This window comes from Drosophila subpulchrella, chromosome 2R, assembly GCF_014743375.2.
Source record: "Drosophila subpulchrella strain 33 F10 #4 breed RU33 chromosome 2R, RU_Dsub_v1.1 Primary Assembly, whole genome shotgun sequence".
NCBI classification, from domain to species: domain Eukaryota; kingdom Metazoa; phylum Arthropoda; class Insecta; order Diptera; family Drosophilidae; genus Drosophila; species Drosophila subpulchrella.
The window spans coordinates 16,718,022-16,734,235 of record NC_050611.1 but is presented as its reverse complement, the minus strand read 5'-3'; the positions used below and the strand labels follow the sequence as shown (position 1 = coordinate 16,734,235).

At 38.7% G+C, this 16,214-nt stretch overlaps 2 protein-coding genes across 5 annotated transcripts in view; both read left to right on the top strand.

The window, feature by feature from the left end:
- The window catches only part of LOC119549569, a 42,891-nt gene extending 38,126 nt beyond the window's left edge, over positions 1-4,765 (top strand). For both annotated transcript variants that reach the window (XM_037857721.1, XM_037857722.1), the window contains exon 6: positions 11-4,765. In XM_037857721.1, coding sequence (XP_037713649.1) covers positions 11-1,014 — 1,004 coding nt within the window. In that variant the 3' untranslated portion in view covers positions 1,015-4,765. The remainder of the gene's footprint in view (positions 1-10) is intronic.
- A 2,008-nt stretch (positions 4,766-6,773) lies between these two features.
- On the top strand, positions 6,774-11,734 carry LOC119549904 (beta-galactoside alpha-2,6-sialyltransferase 1). Of its 3 annotated transcripts, XM_037858218.1 has the most exons (7): positions 6,776-6,887; positions 8,171-8,358; positions 8,446-9,003; positions 9,908-10,005; positions 10,081-10,360; positions 11,279-11,376; positions 11,462-11,734. In XM_037858218.1, the coding sequence occupies exons 2-7, from the start codon at positions 8,184-8,186 to the stop codon at positions 11,630-11,632; spliced, it is 1,380 nt and encodes a 459-aa protein (XP_037714146.1). In that variant the 5' UTR covers positions 6,776-6,887; positions 8,171-8,183; the 3' UTR covers positions 11,633-11,734. The 3 variants fall into 3 exon arrangements, with proteins under 3 accessions (XP_037714145.1, XP_037714146.1, XP_037714144.1); XM_037858217.1 differs by having other exon boundaries at positions 6,774-6,887; positions 8,057-9,003; XM_037858216.1 differs by having other exon boundaries at positions 8,171-9,003.
- Positions 11,735-16,214: the final 4,480 nt, after the last annotated feature.

The window sequence follows — 16,214 nt, the reverse complement described above, 5'->3', positions numbered from 1 at the left end:
TCTTCTACAGATCAAAACATACCCGAGACAGGGGCGCAGCTGGAGAAGTCGAGCTACGGGCCCAACGATTGCTGCTACAGCTACTGCAACGGACCTGCCTCGGGGATCTGCACCGTCTGCCAGGAGTTCAGCCAGCCGAGGACGCAGGAGGAAGAGGTCTCTGCCCAGGGGAACTCCTCCACCCGCCGGGTGCACAACATCACGCTCTCGCTGAGCTCCCATCCCGGCGAGCATGCCCGGGCCAAGAGCGTGGCTCTGGCCCTGCGGAACGTGACTCACACCGGTGGCGATCCGGATGCCGTGGAAACGCTGCTCGAACGCCTGCCGTACTATGCCCGCCACGAGGGGATCTTCTACTATGATGAGGAGGGCGAGATGCCGAAGGCCTCCCTCTCCGGCGACTGTGCCGTTGTGCCGCCGGCGACCACGCGCTGCACCATTCCGTACTATGCCTCTGGAACGGACGGATCGGTGGCCAAGGCGCCCACGCAGCTGCTGGTCTGGCTGAGCGCCCTGCTCGGCCTGCTCAGCAGCTGTGGAGCGGCCCGCCAGAGGTGGAGCTGCCAGTGGAGCGGCGGCGGAGGAGGAGGATGTGGAGGGCACCGGGGTCGCAGTCGCCAGGCGGTGACCTGCGAGGCCAGCTGCCATGAGCAGGAGTTGGTCAAGAGCAGGCGGACTCCAAGGACGACGGCTGTCAGGGAAAGGAAGGAGGCATCTCAGGATAGCCAGCCAGTGCCCACCAGATCCTGGCTGTGGCCCACCTCCTGGCACACTTACCGGCTGACCTGCAGCAAAGTGCGATACTTTAGTAGCCGGAGTAAGTTCAAAGGTCAGTCCAGGCCCAGTCGCAGTGGCTCCACTAGCTTTACGGACTCCGCCAGCGGACTCCAGTGGAGTCCTGTGGGGGCTGGGTGCATTAGGACTAGGAACTATCGCTACTTCTACTACTACAACTACAACATCAACGATTGGTGGCGGAGATGGTGGCGCTGCCTCAGCAGCGGCGCCTTATAGTGCCTGCGAAGGATAAGGAAGGGATAGAGAAGGGATAAGGAAGGCATTCGGAAGGCATTCCGAAGGCATTCGGAAGGACTTCCATGACAACTCCCCTAGTGGAAAGGCGATATACCAAATACTAATAATAGCTAAATCAGAATCGATGCATTATAGATGTGACAATGGTCAAAACAAGAGACACACAGAACACACAACACAACATAACACACACCAGATCCATGGATTACGAATTAAACGAAACGGAAAACAGAAACCACTTAAATATTTATGGTCCTCTTTCAAACGAAATAAAAACAAGCATGAATTAATTATAAATCTCTATTGAAACAAAACCAAAATAGCATATTTTATTACAACTAGAACAAAGAATATGAATATTTAATTAAACAAAAAGCAACTGCCACAAGAATAGGTTTTTTAGATAAACGATAACGGAAGTATAAAAGGAAACAAAAAAAAAAAGAACAACATTTAACAAAACGCATACAACTAAAATATAAAAGGGGATACCGACGGAAAATATAAATAGTTATTAATTTAATTACTGGCGAACAAAAATACGAAAAGTTTAGGTTAGCTATAAAAACCAAAAAAAGACGAAAAGAAAAATCCAAATTTACTAGACTAACAATTTGAAGACGGCAACACGGCGATTGGAGAAAGTAAAAGGGCGGAAAATTAAGACACCATTTCAGTCGGAAAACATCGTATAGGCCGCGTATCAACCACCTTTCAAAGAAAAAGCGAAACGTGAACTTTACTTAAATTAGTTTAAACCGGTATATATATATGCTATATATACCATAGTCAAGGTGGGAGCGATTTAATTAACAATTAAAACAATTAACGGGAATGGAAAACCAAAAGAAGCCGCAAAAGTGTCTAAAAACGTCTTTATTTAGTTTAAAAAAAAAGAATAAGAGTGGAAACGTAAACATTTGTATAATCCCAGAAAAAAACAAAAGAGCCAAAATGAAAAAGAGAAGAGTATGTAAAGCGCACAGTAAAAACGTATCTTTAAGATTCATCGACCGACATAGCGAATCTGCATTCTGAATCGGGTAAAAAACAGAAACGGAAACGGAAGCATTACCAGCATATAGAACCATGCGCCACATAGGTCATACATTTGAGTATGCATATATGAACGATAGATATAGTCAAACATGTGCAACGTAAGCCGCTAAATAAGATAGAGAGGCGTGGTCAGAAACCGAAACAGAAACAACAACAATATACCTACTATATAAATACTAACAATGAATAATAATACTTTTTGTAATAAAGTGAACTCTATGTAGCGTATATATATATTAATTATATATATGAAATATATATATTTATATAATATATATTGTCTTAACAACTTATCGTACATAACTTGCAGCAAAAAATGAAAACTATGAGAAAACAAATAACAAAAACCGAAAACCAAACGAGAAACCCCGAACCCCCTAAAGGCGAAAACAAAACACGTAAATAATTAAGAAATATTGAAATAATTAGTCGTATTTGGTATTAACTAATTAACTATTAAAGTAAGAACTAAACAATTTGAGAGAACCCTCTGATAGAGCACACTCGCCCACACTCTCACAGATATAGGAAGACACCTTCTTTGAGCACTCCTAAAGGTTCAGTTACAGTAAGTTTCCCCACTTTCCACAATCACTTCCGATCACCACCTGTCACTCCAATACTTTGACACCCCCTACTATGTTTCCGGAAAGGTGTTTCTTTCGATCTTCTTCTCTGAGGTCTATTATCGAACGGTTTAACCCACTGCAGGCAGTGTCGGAGTTACCAGGATTTAAGTCTATTAGGAATGCTCTTCCGTTGCTAAATCGGAACGTTTCCAGCATGAATTTCCACTACAAAATTTGCATTACCAAAAACTGACGAAATTACTTTAGGAGGAGATAGGATAGCAGGATAGCAGGGCGGTATGGATTTTGTTAGATGTCGTAGTAGTAACGTAAACAATTTAACGAGCCTTCATTACGAACCCTCCATTTCTCTCCGTTTAGCCCCCCCTTATATCAATAGATCTTTGTAAATACAGATTACGTATGAGCAATTCGCCTCGTCTCCATCTGCACAGTCCTATCACCAAAAAGCGATCCATACAAGTATATCTTCCACTTCTCGCTCTTATGATTCCCAACTCCAAAGTTTCCCCTAATTGCGGTCATATATGCGAAACTCTTTCCGTAACATATATAACAAATGTATATGAACGTTGAGGTGGCCAAACTTTTCACTTATTGGGGCGAATGCGTAACCTTTTCTAAGCAAACAAAACCACAAGGAGCGTGAAAGTAGGAGGAAGGCGGAACGACACCGTTATCAAACATTTCAATGGCGGAACGGAAGCGGAAACGGAAATGGTAACGGAAACAGAAACAAAACAGCAAAGGAACAGAGCAGAGTCAGCCGCTGGCACAAATTGCGCGCATATAGAATGCAAATTGTTATGAATTATTGTGTACTTTTGTAAAACTTTTTGATATATATAATATAGTTAACATGAATAGATGCCTAAATAATAATAAATTAAATGTTAATTTATTTAAATGTAAACAATAAATAGAGAAGGACACTGGAGTAGGCCGGGGCATCGGCATCGGTTTGTTTTGGTTTTGGTTTTGGTTCGCAAAATCGTTGGCAAATCGAACCCAGAAACCAAAACCGATCCGATCCCCAGCATTAGCGTATGTACGAAATAAATTTTAGGCACCGGAAAACGAGGATCTTAACTCCCAGATTCAGATTCGTTCCAGGATTTCCCAGGCGATTTCCCTTGTGCATAGCGAAACTAGTTGAATTGTGTACGTAACGTGGGTAAAAGTCATAGCACCAGATCTAAACCATCGTACTTTGCAGTAGACACATCGCAGCGACACATCTCATGCGATCCACTCAAAAACACACACTATCACACAATCGATACAAATTCAAATTCAAATTCAAATCCAAATCCGAATCAATAACCAATTAGCACGAATTATACAATAATTTTTGTAATTGATTAGCCGCTGCCACACAAACAAAAACGAAAATCGAAAACCAACAAGCAAAATACACAAAAAAAAAACTCCGCTGCAGCGTACGCTAGCAATTATTTTTTACAAAAACCAAACAAAAAAAACTATTTAAAATATGTAAAAAAAAAAAGAAGAGATTTTTAAAAACCGAAACCAAATTGGAAACACGAAATTCTTTTTAGGCCAAATGAAATTACATAATTGTGTGCCAGGACAAAAGTGACAAAAAATATATAAAAACAAAGGAAGCGTTAAAATGTGTTGTATTTGATATCATGCAAGCATGCACAGAAAAACCGAACAAAGGCGAATAATGAAAACCAATTAATATAAACGAAATTCATAGCGTCAAGTCAAATTTAATTTAATTAAATGAAAACATAGACTAATTTAATGGAAAGCCACACACAGCTAGCAAGCAAAACAAAAAGTCTCCATAAAATTGAATACTCTAACCATAGTATTTCCCGAATGAAACGTTTGCATAGTGAAAAATCGAAACTCCCCCACAATGACAGACCCCTTCCAAATAACAGTAATTTAGTGAAAACTGATAAAGAAACGTAAAATCTAAAATCCCACTTGAGACAGCTAAAAACTTTAAAAAAACTAAACTGAAATCTTCTGTACTTGTTATTAAAAGGAAAATACAAAACGTAAGGATAAAGAAAACATAGAAAATCAACAAATTATAAAAAAAAAAACGATGAAAAATCCAAAAATAGAACACGGAAAAACGAAATTTCATAGTCCTTAAGCTAAAGTCTAAAAAACGAAATGAAAGTAATTTCCCCCAGCCAAACTATCTAAAGTAATGAAAATGATTTCCAAAACGCGGACGGAGAAGGAAAATAGTAATACTATCTAATAATAATGGCAACTGGCATAATTATGGTAATTGTAAAATAATTAAACAATGACGTAAACGTAATACCAAAAACGGAAAAAAATCGAAAATAATAAAAAATAAATTGTTGTTATTGAATGTATTTGTATAGAAAAATTATTATGATTATGACGATGAATAATAAATGATTACAAAAATAATAATTATTGTTCAAACCGAAAAAGCAAACAAAAAAAAACAAAACAAATATATATATATACGAGAAAACGTCTTTGACTTCCTACTGGGATGGCGTGGAAGTGGAGGACAGGATCCCGGGTCACAGGTCACAGGTCACAGGTCACGGGTTTCGGGTCCATCAAGCACTCCTCTCTGACACGTGCCAATTCCCGCGGGTTTCGCTCGGGAAAAAGAGGATTAACGGTCGGGGAAAACCCCCAACAAACAAAATAATTAGGAGCTCTCGAGAGAAATGGAGGAAAGGGAGAAAAATGTCAAAAAAAGATGAAAATGGCCGTATGTATAAACAAAAAAATAATCCCATGATTTAGGATTAGAAAAAAGGATGACAGTATGCGCCCAAAACCATGCTTAAATTTATAACTTGCATAGTTCCGCTGTGATGAGAATTTAATATTTAAGCACTGAAATTTTAAAACCTGTGATAAAGGTGCCTACAAGTATGCAGTAAAAGAAGGAACTAAAATTTACAATATTTAATATATAGTTGCATACTTTTAGTCACCATTTTAGAAGATTTCAAATTTCTAGAGAGTTTTTAGTGATACCCGTGATAAAGGTGCCTACAAGTATGCAGTAAAAGAAGGAACTTAAATTTACAATATTTAATATATTGTTGCATACTTTTAGTCACTATTTTTAAAGATTTCAAATTTCTAGAGAGTTTTTTTGTGATACCTGTGATAAAGGTGCCTATAAGTATGCAGTAAAAGAAGGATTTTAAATTTACAATATTTAAAATATTGTTGCATACTTTTAGTCACCATTTTAAAAGATTTCAAATTTCTAGAGAGTTTTTTGTGATACCTGTGATAAAGGTGCCTCAAAGTATGCAGTAAAAGAAGGAACTTAAATTTACAATATTTAAAATATTGTTGCATACTCTTAGTCGCCATTTTAAAAAACTTCAAATTTCTAGATAGTTTATAGTGATACCTGTGATAAAGAAGCCTACAAGTATGCAGTAAAAGAAGGAACTAAAATTTAAAATATTTAAAATATTATTGCATACTTTTCGTCACCATTTTAAAAGATTTCACATTTCTAGAGAGTTTTATGGACTAGCACCAAACGTAGTTCAGTAACGAATCGATTTTAAGGACTTGAACCAAGGGCCTCTATTTAATTTACACAATCTAGTTATACGATTCGAGTGGAAAGTATAACTATGCATATCTGGGGAGCTCTGCGTGAAAATCTTGATTTCCCCGAAGCAGCTAACCGGCAAAGTGGCGGCAATCAAGTTGTGAAACCAGCGAACGGTGGCAAATGGCATGTTCTGAAATCTCGCACGCACTTGCGTTTAAAGTGCTTCTGGGATTGTTCGGGAAGGGGATGGCATGGGGGCTCCGTCGACATTGTATTATATAACTTGTGTAACTTTCACTTTTCGAGCCCGCTCAACGCAGGTGCTTAGCGGTAGTAACAGCGGCAACATCAGCAGGCAGCCGCAACAGCAAACACTCTAATTAGAAGGGAGCACGGGGCAGCAGGACGAAGGACGAAAGGACGAAGGCGGTCGGGATGCCTCCGAAGCTGAATCCGCCGAATCCGTATCCGAATCCTTCGGCTCCATTTCGTTCTGGGAACTGTGCCGCCGCTTTGCCGAGTTTTCAGATACGTTTCGGCTGGCGAAAGGGAAAGTTCGAGCTGCGTAGACGGACGCCGGGAAAATTCTCCTTCGCTTTTCCGGCTCTTTTGTGCGAGTTTTCTGCGGGCTGCGTGTGAACGCACTTTTGGTACGTGTTTGTCCGCCGTTCAAATGAAAATTTAAATGGAAATGGCAATGTGTGTTTTTGTGGGGCTAAATATTTGCCCAGCGTTAACGAGTTGTGCGACAAAGTCAACGGTCAACTTGCGTTTTTTTTTTTTGGTACTGTTTACCCTAGCCCACTTGCGGCTATTTTGGCATACTTTTTGGCGCCACCTCAGCTGAAAAAATACAGATGGGAAAATGCAACTGTAATTGCGAATATGTCCAAAATCATTTATATCGCATGAAAACTTTATGCCCACTGACAGCTACACGGATTTCCACTCAGGCCCAAATGCGAGTGGCAAAAGGTCAATGCTAATTGACACCGACGGGCCAAATGAGTTGGGAATTTCTCGATAATTGGAAATTCAATTACTGTTAGTCGTAGCATTTTGAACGTTTGCCAAATGGCGGTAAAGGGCAAGGTAGTTTTGCTAACATTGTAGTACAGTCGGATAATTTGAGCTATTTTTTTGAAAGAGTTTCTCAAATACTCGAGTGGTTTAAAATATTTTGGAGTAATAGAAAACTAAATTATTAAAGATATTTTATATTTTCTATATTTTTTTTAGTATTTTATTTTTAAAGTGCAAGGTAGTATTGCTAACATTGTAGTACAGTTGGTTAATATGGGTTATTTTTTGAAAGAGTTCCTGAAATACTCGATGGGTTTTGTGGTTTAAAATTTTTTGGAATAATAGCAAACTAATTTATTAAAGATATTTAATATTTTCTATATTCTTTGTACTTTATTATTTAAGGTTTAAAAAAAATATACCTTTTGTATTATTGAGATGGTAATTATGTTAAAGAAGTTGGGAATATATTACAAATTTGTGCCTCAACTCAAAATTTTAAAATTTTTTTTTCAATTTGTTGAAATATTATTTTTTTTACATTTCAAAAAGCATAGAGATTTTTTTAAGGCGTGGTTTAGTGTAAAATAAGTTATTAATAAAATTCGAAATATAATTCATCATTTTTGAAGTTAATAAATTTTAAAAATGCGATATAAATAGTTATGACATAGTGTTCTTAACTATTTATGTCGGATTTTTAAAATATATTAAGATTTAGTATTCTTAACTATTTATATCGGATTTTAAAAATTAATTAACTTCAAAATTATGATTGATATGATTGATATTCAAGGTTGTGGTTTCACTGTACACCCTTTACAATTTCGAACCATTTCTTTTCTGGCCACTCACTGTTTGCCAGCATCTTCACCTCATTTAAATATTAATTGAGCCCCCGTTCGAATAGCTATGAGTGGAGAATGAGGCAAGTGACACGCGCATTGCCGGGTCAAAGTCAGGCCCTCCTCATCGGCCTCATTATCGTCGTGTGCGCCGCATTCATAATTCACAGTGAGCCCATCCGCGAAGCGAAAGCTCAGCGGAGACGCGAACCCGGCGAGGTGAATTCGCCGCTGGCGGTGGCAACTGGCAACGGTGCGTATGAACGACCTTACACAAGTAATGGCCCAGAAAAGCGTTTTGCGCAGCGTGATTGGTTAAATGAAAATGCATTTCCCGCAGTTAATAATGGTAATGGAAGCAAGAAGAATCACAAACGCATTCCGCGCAGTGTATTCCACGTGCGCTGGAATCCCAACGAGAAGTTCATCGTGGAGAGTCGCGAGAATCCGGCCATCAACTCCTCCAAACTGGCTCCCCATCCGCGGCTGAAGGTCTCCAAGAACACCAAGCTCACACTTAGTCCCAAGTTGTACCTCTGCCACGACAAGCACTCGGAACTGTGCCACAACAAGACCCAGCAGTTCCGCCAGCGTATTGTACAGACCTTCGAGAAGGCCATGATGGAATCGGTCAACGAGTCGCAGGCCAATCACTACAATGTGGACTACAAGCCGGTCTTCGGGGACAGCTTCGAGGAGCAGTACTACCCGTCCACCTGCCTGGTAATGGAGGCGGGCGTGCGGGTTCTGCGCCGCAAGGATGCGCCCTTCAACAAGCTGCCCTTCGGCCGGCTCTTCCCGCGCCAAAAGCTGTTTCGCAACGTCAAGGACATCAAGACCTGCGCGATCGTCTCCAGTGCGGGTTCCCTGGCGGGCTCCAAGCTGGGTCGCTTTATCGGTGAGTAAGCAGGTGCACTGAAAAATACTTAAAAATATTTTATAAAAATAAAAAAGTATCCTTTGCGTTGGCATTAAAAAAAGTAATGCTCTTAAAAACAAATCTCATTGGCATTTAAAAAAGTAATATTACTGAAAACTATTTCATTAGATTGTCAAAAAAAGTATTGAAACTTAAAATACATTTCATCAGGAGTCCCAAATGTAATGATGCTGAAAATATATTTTATTATGAAAGTATATTATATAATAAAAATATATTTCAATAGATGTCCCAATTCTATATTATAATACAAACTATTTTTTGGGTATTACATTTACAAATTTATACCCTGAAATATAAGTATTCACTGCATTGCCAAAGATATTAACAGGGCCTATAATTACCTTACAAAGGTGACTAAAAGTATGCAGTGAAACAAATAAAGTCTTGTTTTATATAAAACTTTTGCTTTAAAATATATGGATGCATACTTTTAGACGCTTTTAAAAATTTTAAAAGTCCGTGTGATTGCTTTAACGCTCTCGATTGCTTGAAAAAAAAAAATGGTAAAAATGTAGTTTGCTCATAAATGTTTAATTCCATTCTTTGATATAATATTAAAATATATTATTGAATCAATTAAGAAGTACTGAAGAAAGAATTTATCAAAACACCTACACACCTACCTATTTCGATTATATATTGGTTCCATTTTGATGTTGTACACAATGAAATTACAAATTAACCTAGCCATGTGCACTTTGCATCTGTTAAACTGCAGTGATGGCAGCTAACCACCTGCATTCACAATTAGTCGGAAGAGGCCGCTCGTGAACAATTTGATTTACCCGTCTACTCTAATTCTGTTTATTTTCTGTTTATTTCTCCGGCTTTATGTGCGAATGCATCGCCCTGCTCCCAGACACGCACGACATTGTGATGAGATTCAATCATGCGCCAACGCAAGGACACGAGGTGGATGTGGGCAGCAAAACCACAATTCGTGTGGTGAATTCGCAAGTAGGCTGAAACGCAGTTCCGCACTTTCGATTGCAGTTGCATTTTCCGCTCTATGTGATTTTCCCTGCCCCGCAGGTGGTGACCAAGCCCGAGTTCGACTTCACCCATGCCCCCATCTTCCGGAATGTCACGATTGCCGCCTGGGATCCGGGCAAGTATAATGGAACCCTGGAGGATTGGCTCACCAGCGCGGACTACGATCTGTTCACCAACTACGAGATATACAGGCGTCGGTATCCCAAGTCCAGGGCCTTCCTCATCGATCCGCATTCCGTGTGGCGGCTGTGGCAGAGCCTGCAAATGTTTGCCGGAAACCGACCGATAAGCAGGAATCCACCCAGTTCCGGTTTTATAGGTGAGGTTTGGCCATTACATTGAAGTACAGAGCGGAAATAAATTGTTGATTGGGATTATTGAATATCTAAAAACCACATATTTAAATACCACATTATCTTACTTATTATTATTTATCAATGCTTAATGTATGGAACTTATGGATCCTACCCTTATATTTACTCACAAATTTATTTTCAGCGAAACTTCCTATACCCTTACCTTTTTAAAGTTACAACTTTATACCTTTAGAAATCATTATTATCTAGTCTTATCTTATTCAAAATCATTTTATATTATCTTATGATTATTTATTATTATTTGCAGAGCACACCCTTATATTTCACTTAAATTGATTAATCCCAAATTTTACAAAAGTAATATTCATCACCTTTTCTGTAGATAGGGATAGTAGAGTTATACAATGTTTTCAAAGATTAAACTACCCTTACATTTTAAAAGTTACAATTTTATACCTTTAGAAATCATTATTATCTAATCTCATCTTATTCAAAATCATTTTATACTTTACTTTTTTACTTAAGTCGATTAATCCCAAATTTTACAAAAGTAATATTCAACACCTTTTCTGTAGATAGAGATAGTAGAGTTATACAATATTTTCAAAGAATAAACTGTATATCAAGATGAAATATGAAAACAGCCCTAAGTCAGATTTTGTTTAAAATACTTAAGTATAATATTCTTTCACCTTTAAGTCATTTTTATTCCTCCACATTTTCTATGGTATAATATTTGAAAGAACAACATGACATTTTGAAGACATTTTCGGTTTAAAATATTTTAATATCATGTTTTCCTGTTGAATGATTAATTTTGAATGATTGCTCCACATTTTTAAATATTTATTTAATTAAGTACCATTTTGGTTGATGAAAATAAGCTCCTCTTGGGTAATTCCCGTGATATCCTTTTCCAGGATTGGCCCTGCTCCTGCCGCACTGCCCGCAGGTGGACTTCGTGGAGTACGTGCCCTCCACGCGGCTCAATGGCCGCTGCCACTACTACAGCAAAGAGGTGGGTCTGAAAACCAATTAACCCTCATCTTGTTTCCGGTCCACCCACACCCAGCCATTCATCCATTGACTCGCTTTACTCCCAGATGAATTCCGCCTGCACATTCGGCTCCTGGCATCCGCTGGCCGCCGAGAAGCTGATGGCCCTGGACATGAACATGGCGGAGGATGACGATATGTCCGTCTTCCAGTTCGGCATCCTGCGGATCCGCAGGCCGGACAAATTGCTCTGCGGCTTCAACTTCTTTGGCTACTGAGATGGTGCTCAATTCAGAGGCGATTCCAAGGCGGAAGTGCCAGTGACAATCCAGGTGCATTTAATCAAGCGGTTTTCATCGAGTGCAATAAACAATTCAACTTTGCAATGAATATTAACTGAAGTACACTTTGGGCGATGTCGGAGTCTGTGTCCCAAGTGGATTCAGTTGCCTTTTGATTGCTTTTCTTGGCCGATGGGGAAACAAAGCCGTACAGAAATTATGACTGTCCTCATGGATTCGTGTTTTCCTTTGCCATTAAATGCCATAACTGTTTGTCTACACGGGCGACCTGAGTGCAATAAGTATTATTAATATTATTCCAGCCCCAAGGATCTTGGGTTTCAAAGAGGGTGTGGGCGTGGGCGAGGTGGGGAAGAAAAGTACTCATTAATACGTGATGCGGCAGGCCGACGTGCGGCGACTCCAAAGTGACAAAAGACAACAGAAAACAGAAAACAGCAGAAAGTCAGCATTATTATGATGGCGATTTTTTGGTTGCTTTCTGCTGTTTTTTCTGCTGGCGTGGCTGGAGTTAAACACTGCGTATACGCAATTAAATAATATATAGCCAAAATAAATATTGAGATTCCATTGAACCAGGAACAGGACACAAAACGAAAGTTATGGCCAAAGGGCGAGGTCTCGCATCTCGAAAGAAAGCAAAATCAGATGTAAAGCTTAGTAAAAAATTCAGGAAAATAAAGAAAAGAGGAAGGGCCAGGGGTTTCTTGAACCCATTGGGCCACCTGCTCCTCAATTATTCCACTTCTGGGGATTTTGCTCTTTTGCATTTCAAAAGCCAGCCACAAAGTTCATCTAACTCGAGACGAAAATAACAAAGCCAAAAGAAGTGCATTCCGAATTTTTGATTTAAATTTCCATTTCAGATTTTTATTTGACAAATGCAAATAGCCAGGTGGTTCACGTGTTTATGTTTGCCTTTGGGCCATTCTTTGTTTTGGTTAATGTGCAGCACCTCGGCCCAAAATTGGCTAAATGCCATTGGCCATTGGTGGCCGATGTTTTCACATTTTTTACAAGCTCTTTAACTTTTTGTTTTGCTTTTCTGCCGAAAGCTTGGCGCGCAGGCGCGTTCATTGCCCTCGTGTGAACGTGTTTGCAATGCTAATAAATCAGCAAAACAAAATTATTAATTTTATAGCTAAAAGTCATAAAGTGATGACTGCGCGTGTGCAATTCGGCCCTATGGTTATAGCCTATTACCATATTTCTTAGGCAATTCTTGGGGAATTTCTGGTTAAAAGTATATACATATATGTAAGTAGACCACATAGGGAATCGTTACCAGTTACTGCCCAGCTTTAAATACAAATATATCGCTATTTACTAAATAAATATGAATCATACTCATTGTTATCATTTATAATACTATACTTTTTATTCACCATTATTTTTATTGTTTATTGTTATGATATACTTATAATAAATAAGTGAGTTATACCATAAGAATTTAAGTAGAGTCTGACTATCTTATTTATGTTACCCTAATTGAAAGTATCTTTTAACGTTTCAATTGATTCCCAATAAGTAATATAATGTGTGGTAGATTTTCAAATAGCTGTTTTTTATCTACTTTCAAAAAGAAACTCCCATGCCCGTTAGATCGATTGTATTTTTAGCAATTTGTCAAATTTCGCATTTATTTCCTCTAGTTGCTGTATGTGAAAAACTCCTCCCATATCACTCCCCTTGTTGGGATCCCACTTTTATGTAGCATGCAAATTAAAAAATGTCGCTTTTTATTGGATTTTTATCGACTGCTGACTGACAGGCCCGGCCGCCCGAGAGGGTCAGCAGTGACATGGACATGGACATCTGTTTCGATCCCCCAGCCCGCCTCCAGAGTACCTCCCCCTGAAATGTCAATTTGGGCTGGCTTCAATGTTGTGCTAATTGAAATCAAATGCCCGTCCATCCATCTATCTATCTATCTTGGAAATTTCGGGTGCAGGGCTCGTTGAGACTGATGATGAGTCAAAGTCTGAAATTGAAGAAATTAAATTTCTGTTTTCTTCATTTGCATGCACGATTGCTTATTTGGTTGTGGTCTGCTTTTGTTTTTAATAAATATTATTTTCGGGTAAAAGCATTACTCAGGGGGCTTCCGAGAATCACCGGGATAGTCAGTCGTTCGCCCAAATAAAAAATATGAAACATAACTTATGCACTTTTGTGGTCTTGGGGCCTTTAACGAAAGGGATAACCCAGACATGGTTATGGGTTTGTGGGCACTAGGGTGATGCATCTGGGTGTGTCCTACGACCACAGCACGTAGCTGTTTCATCCAAGATCCAGACAAAAGATGGCTGGCACACTCAGCCTGCGAAGAGTCAAGGACGGCAGACAACTTTATTTATTTTCCATTATTCCACAAAGTTATAAGCGACCTGAAGGACGGGAAAACATTTTTTAATTGCGAAGGCGGGGCAGGTTCTTGACAATAAATTCTTAAGAACCGTTGTATACTAGATAGTATATATGCCTAGGGCTTGTTAAGGAAATATAGGCAAAGTAAAGCTTCTTAAGCTAAGGTTTTAAAAATGATACCTCAGAGAGAATTTTGACGTTCTCATCTGAGTTTAAAAAGTTCTTAAAAAATAAAACGACATATTTGAGGTTGAAAATATTTTCATTGCGCTTAAATCAAGTCGAATTGGCGGTATTTACATTGTATATCTCAACAACTAAACTATTAGTCCAGTCAATAGCGTACACTTACTAAAAAGTTGTTGAATAAACTCAATTTAACTTTTCTCTTCTCACCATTCCGTTCTAGTTTTGAGAACAATGATACCAAAATGAACTTACACGGTTTTTTAGAACGAATGTTCTCAATTCAAGAACAATTTACATAAATATTTCTTTCTGTGTGTGATTTTTCATGGTCCCTGAAGATTTTTATTTAAAAATCAATCTTTTAAAAACGGGTTCTTTATTATAATCGTCTTAGTGATACCAGTAAGTTTACTTATAACTTAATCTCTTGTCACAAAAACGTTAACGAAAAGATTGTGATATTCGTGGAATGCAAATCTTCAAAACTGAAAAGGAAATTAAAATTATTTAAAATTAAAAAAACATTTTAATATATTAGGTAAAAGACTTCAATATCATTTGAAGAGCAAGTTTAATATTAGCAATCGAACAAAGACGCCTCTTGAAGGATTTCTTTAGAGATACCAAAAAGGAGTGGCCCCATCAATCAGTGCGGTTAATCAAACAATCACTCAATCAGACTTCCTGCTTGCCATTGAATTCCTCTTTTGTATCTAAAATCCTTAGTTTATTCGTTTGTGCGACAGCCATATCAAAATATTTAATTGAAATACAAAAGAAGACATTACACTCGATTTGAAGGGGAGTCTCCCGAAGGGGGAGTTCCTCGGAAAGGTGGGCGTTTGAGGAAGAAACCGAGAGGACGGCATTCCAGCACGTTTGAGTGCGTATAAATCAAAATATAAGAACAATATAAAGCGAAATTTAGCAGAGTGCCTGAAGTCGGGGGAGGGCATGCATTTCAAATGATTCAGACGATCTGCAGACTGAAGAATCACTGCAATGTGCCTACGCAACAGTTTCATAATCCATATAATACTATCGCTTAGGCTGGCAACCAACTGACTCATCCGTTCAAGAAACCGGGATCGAATGCGTAACTTTCCCGTTATCCAAAACGAAACGAGGAAGATCCCGCACAAACACTCTCGAAACGGGGGTGCTGACAGGGAAGGACGCTGGCATCAAACTCAGCTGAATTGAATGACTGGCGTTTCGGATCTCGCATCTCGGAACGATATCCGATCGCCTTGCGGCCGGCCATATAAAAGAATCTAAGCGGAGCGCCCCAAGCCTCAGTCTATAACTTAAAACGCACAACGAACTTGCAGTTACGGCAGCTTGCTGCGGGAAGGCAAATCTTTAGAAGCACCTAGTATACGTATACCTAAGCTAATTGGCGAGTGTTAAACAAATTAATTTGTGCTCCTACTTCCGCTGCGTGAAAAGCTTTCCGCCGTCGAGAGTGAAAAAATAGACGGAGAGAGAGTGAGAGAAAGCTGCGCCCTCGAGTGAATCATCATAGTGGATCTAACAGCTAGCCAAAAGCTTACTAACTTCTAGTAAGCGTTAACAGTGGGCTAACAGCTAACAGCGAGCTAAAGGTGAGTCCTAGTGGGGAAAAAGAGCTTTTCAGGTGGATTCTGTTAACAGGAGTTAACATTTCATAAATAATTAAAATAAAAATAATATTATACAGAGAGTTAGTATCATATTAGTATAATATCATATTTTAATACATAACTAACAGTCAGCTTGGAGATTACTAACACCCAGTCAAAGCAAGATAAATAATGAGATACAACAAATTAGTTACAATTTTATTAATAACACAATATGTAATACAGGGAAAATTATAATATAGAGATTTAATAGAACAGTATTTTTAATACACAGCTAACAGTTAGCTTGAAGCTTACTAACTCCTAGTCAAAGCTAGAAAAATAATAAGATACAAAAAAGTAGTAACAATTTTATTCATAACAAAAAGTGTAATATAGGG

Bases quoted from the DNA above. Each gene is read 5' to 3' on its own strand.
- LOC119549904 (XM_037858217.1), top strand. From the start codon at position 8,184: ATGAGGCAAGTGACACGCGCATTGCCGGGTCAAAGTCAGGCCCTCCTC. The intron at 10,006-10,080 runs GTAGGCTGAAAC...CCTGCCCCGCAG, and splicing joins TTCGTGTGGTGAATTCGCAA to GTGGTGACCAAGCCCGAGTT. The intron at 11,377-11,461 runs GTGGGTCTGAAA...CTTTACTCCCAG, and splicing joins GCCACTACTACAGCAAAGAG to ATGAATTCCGCCTGCACATT.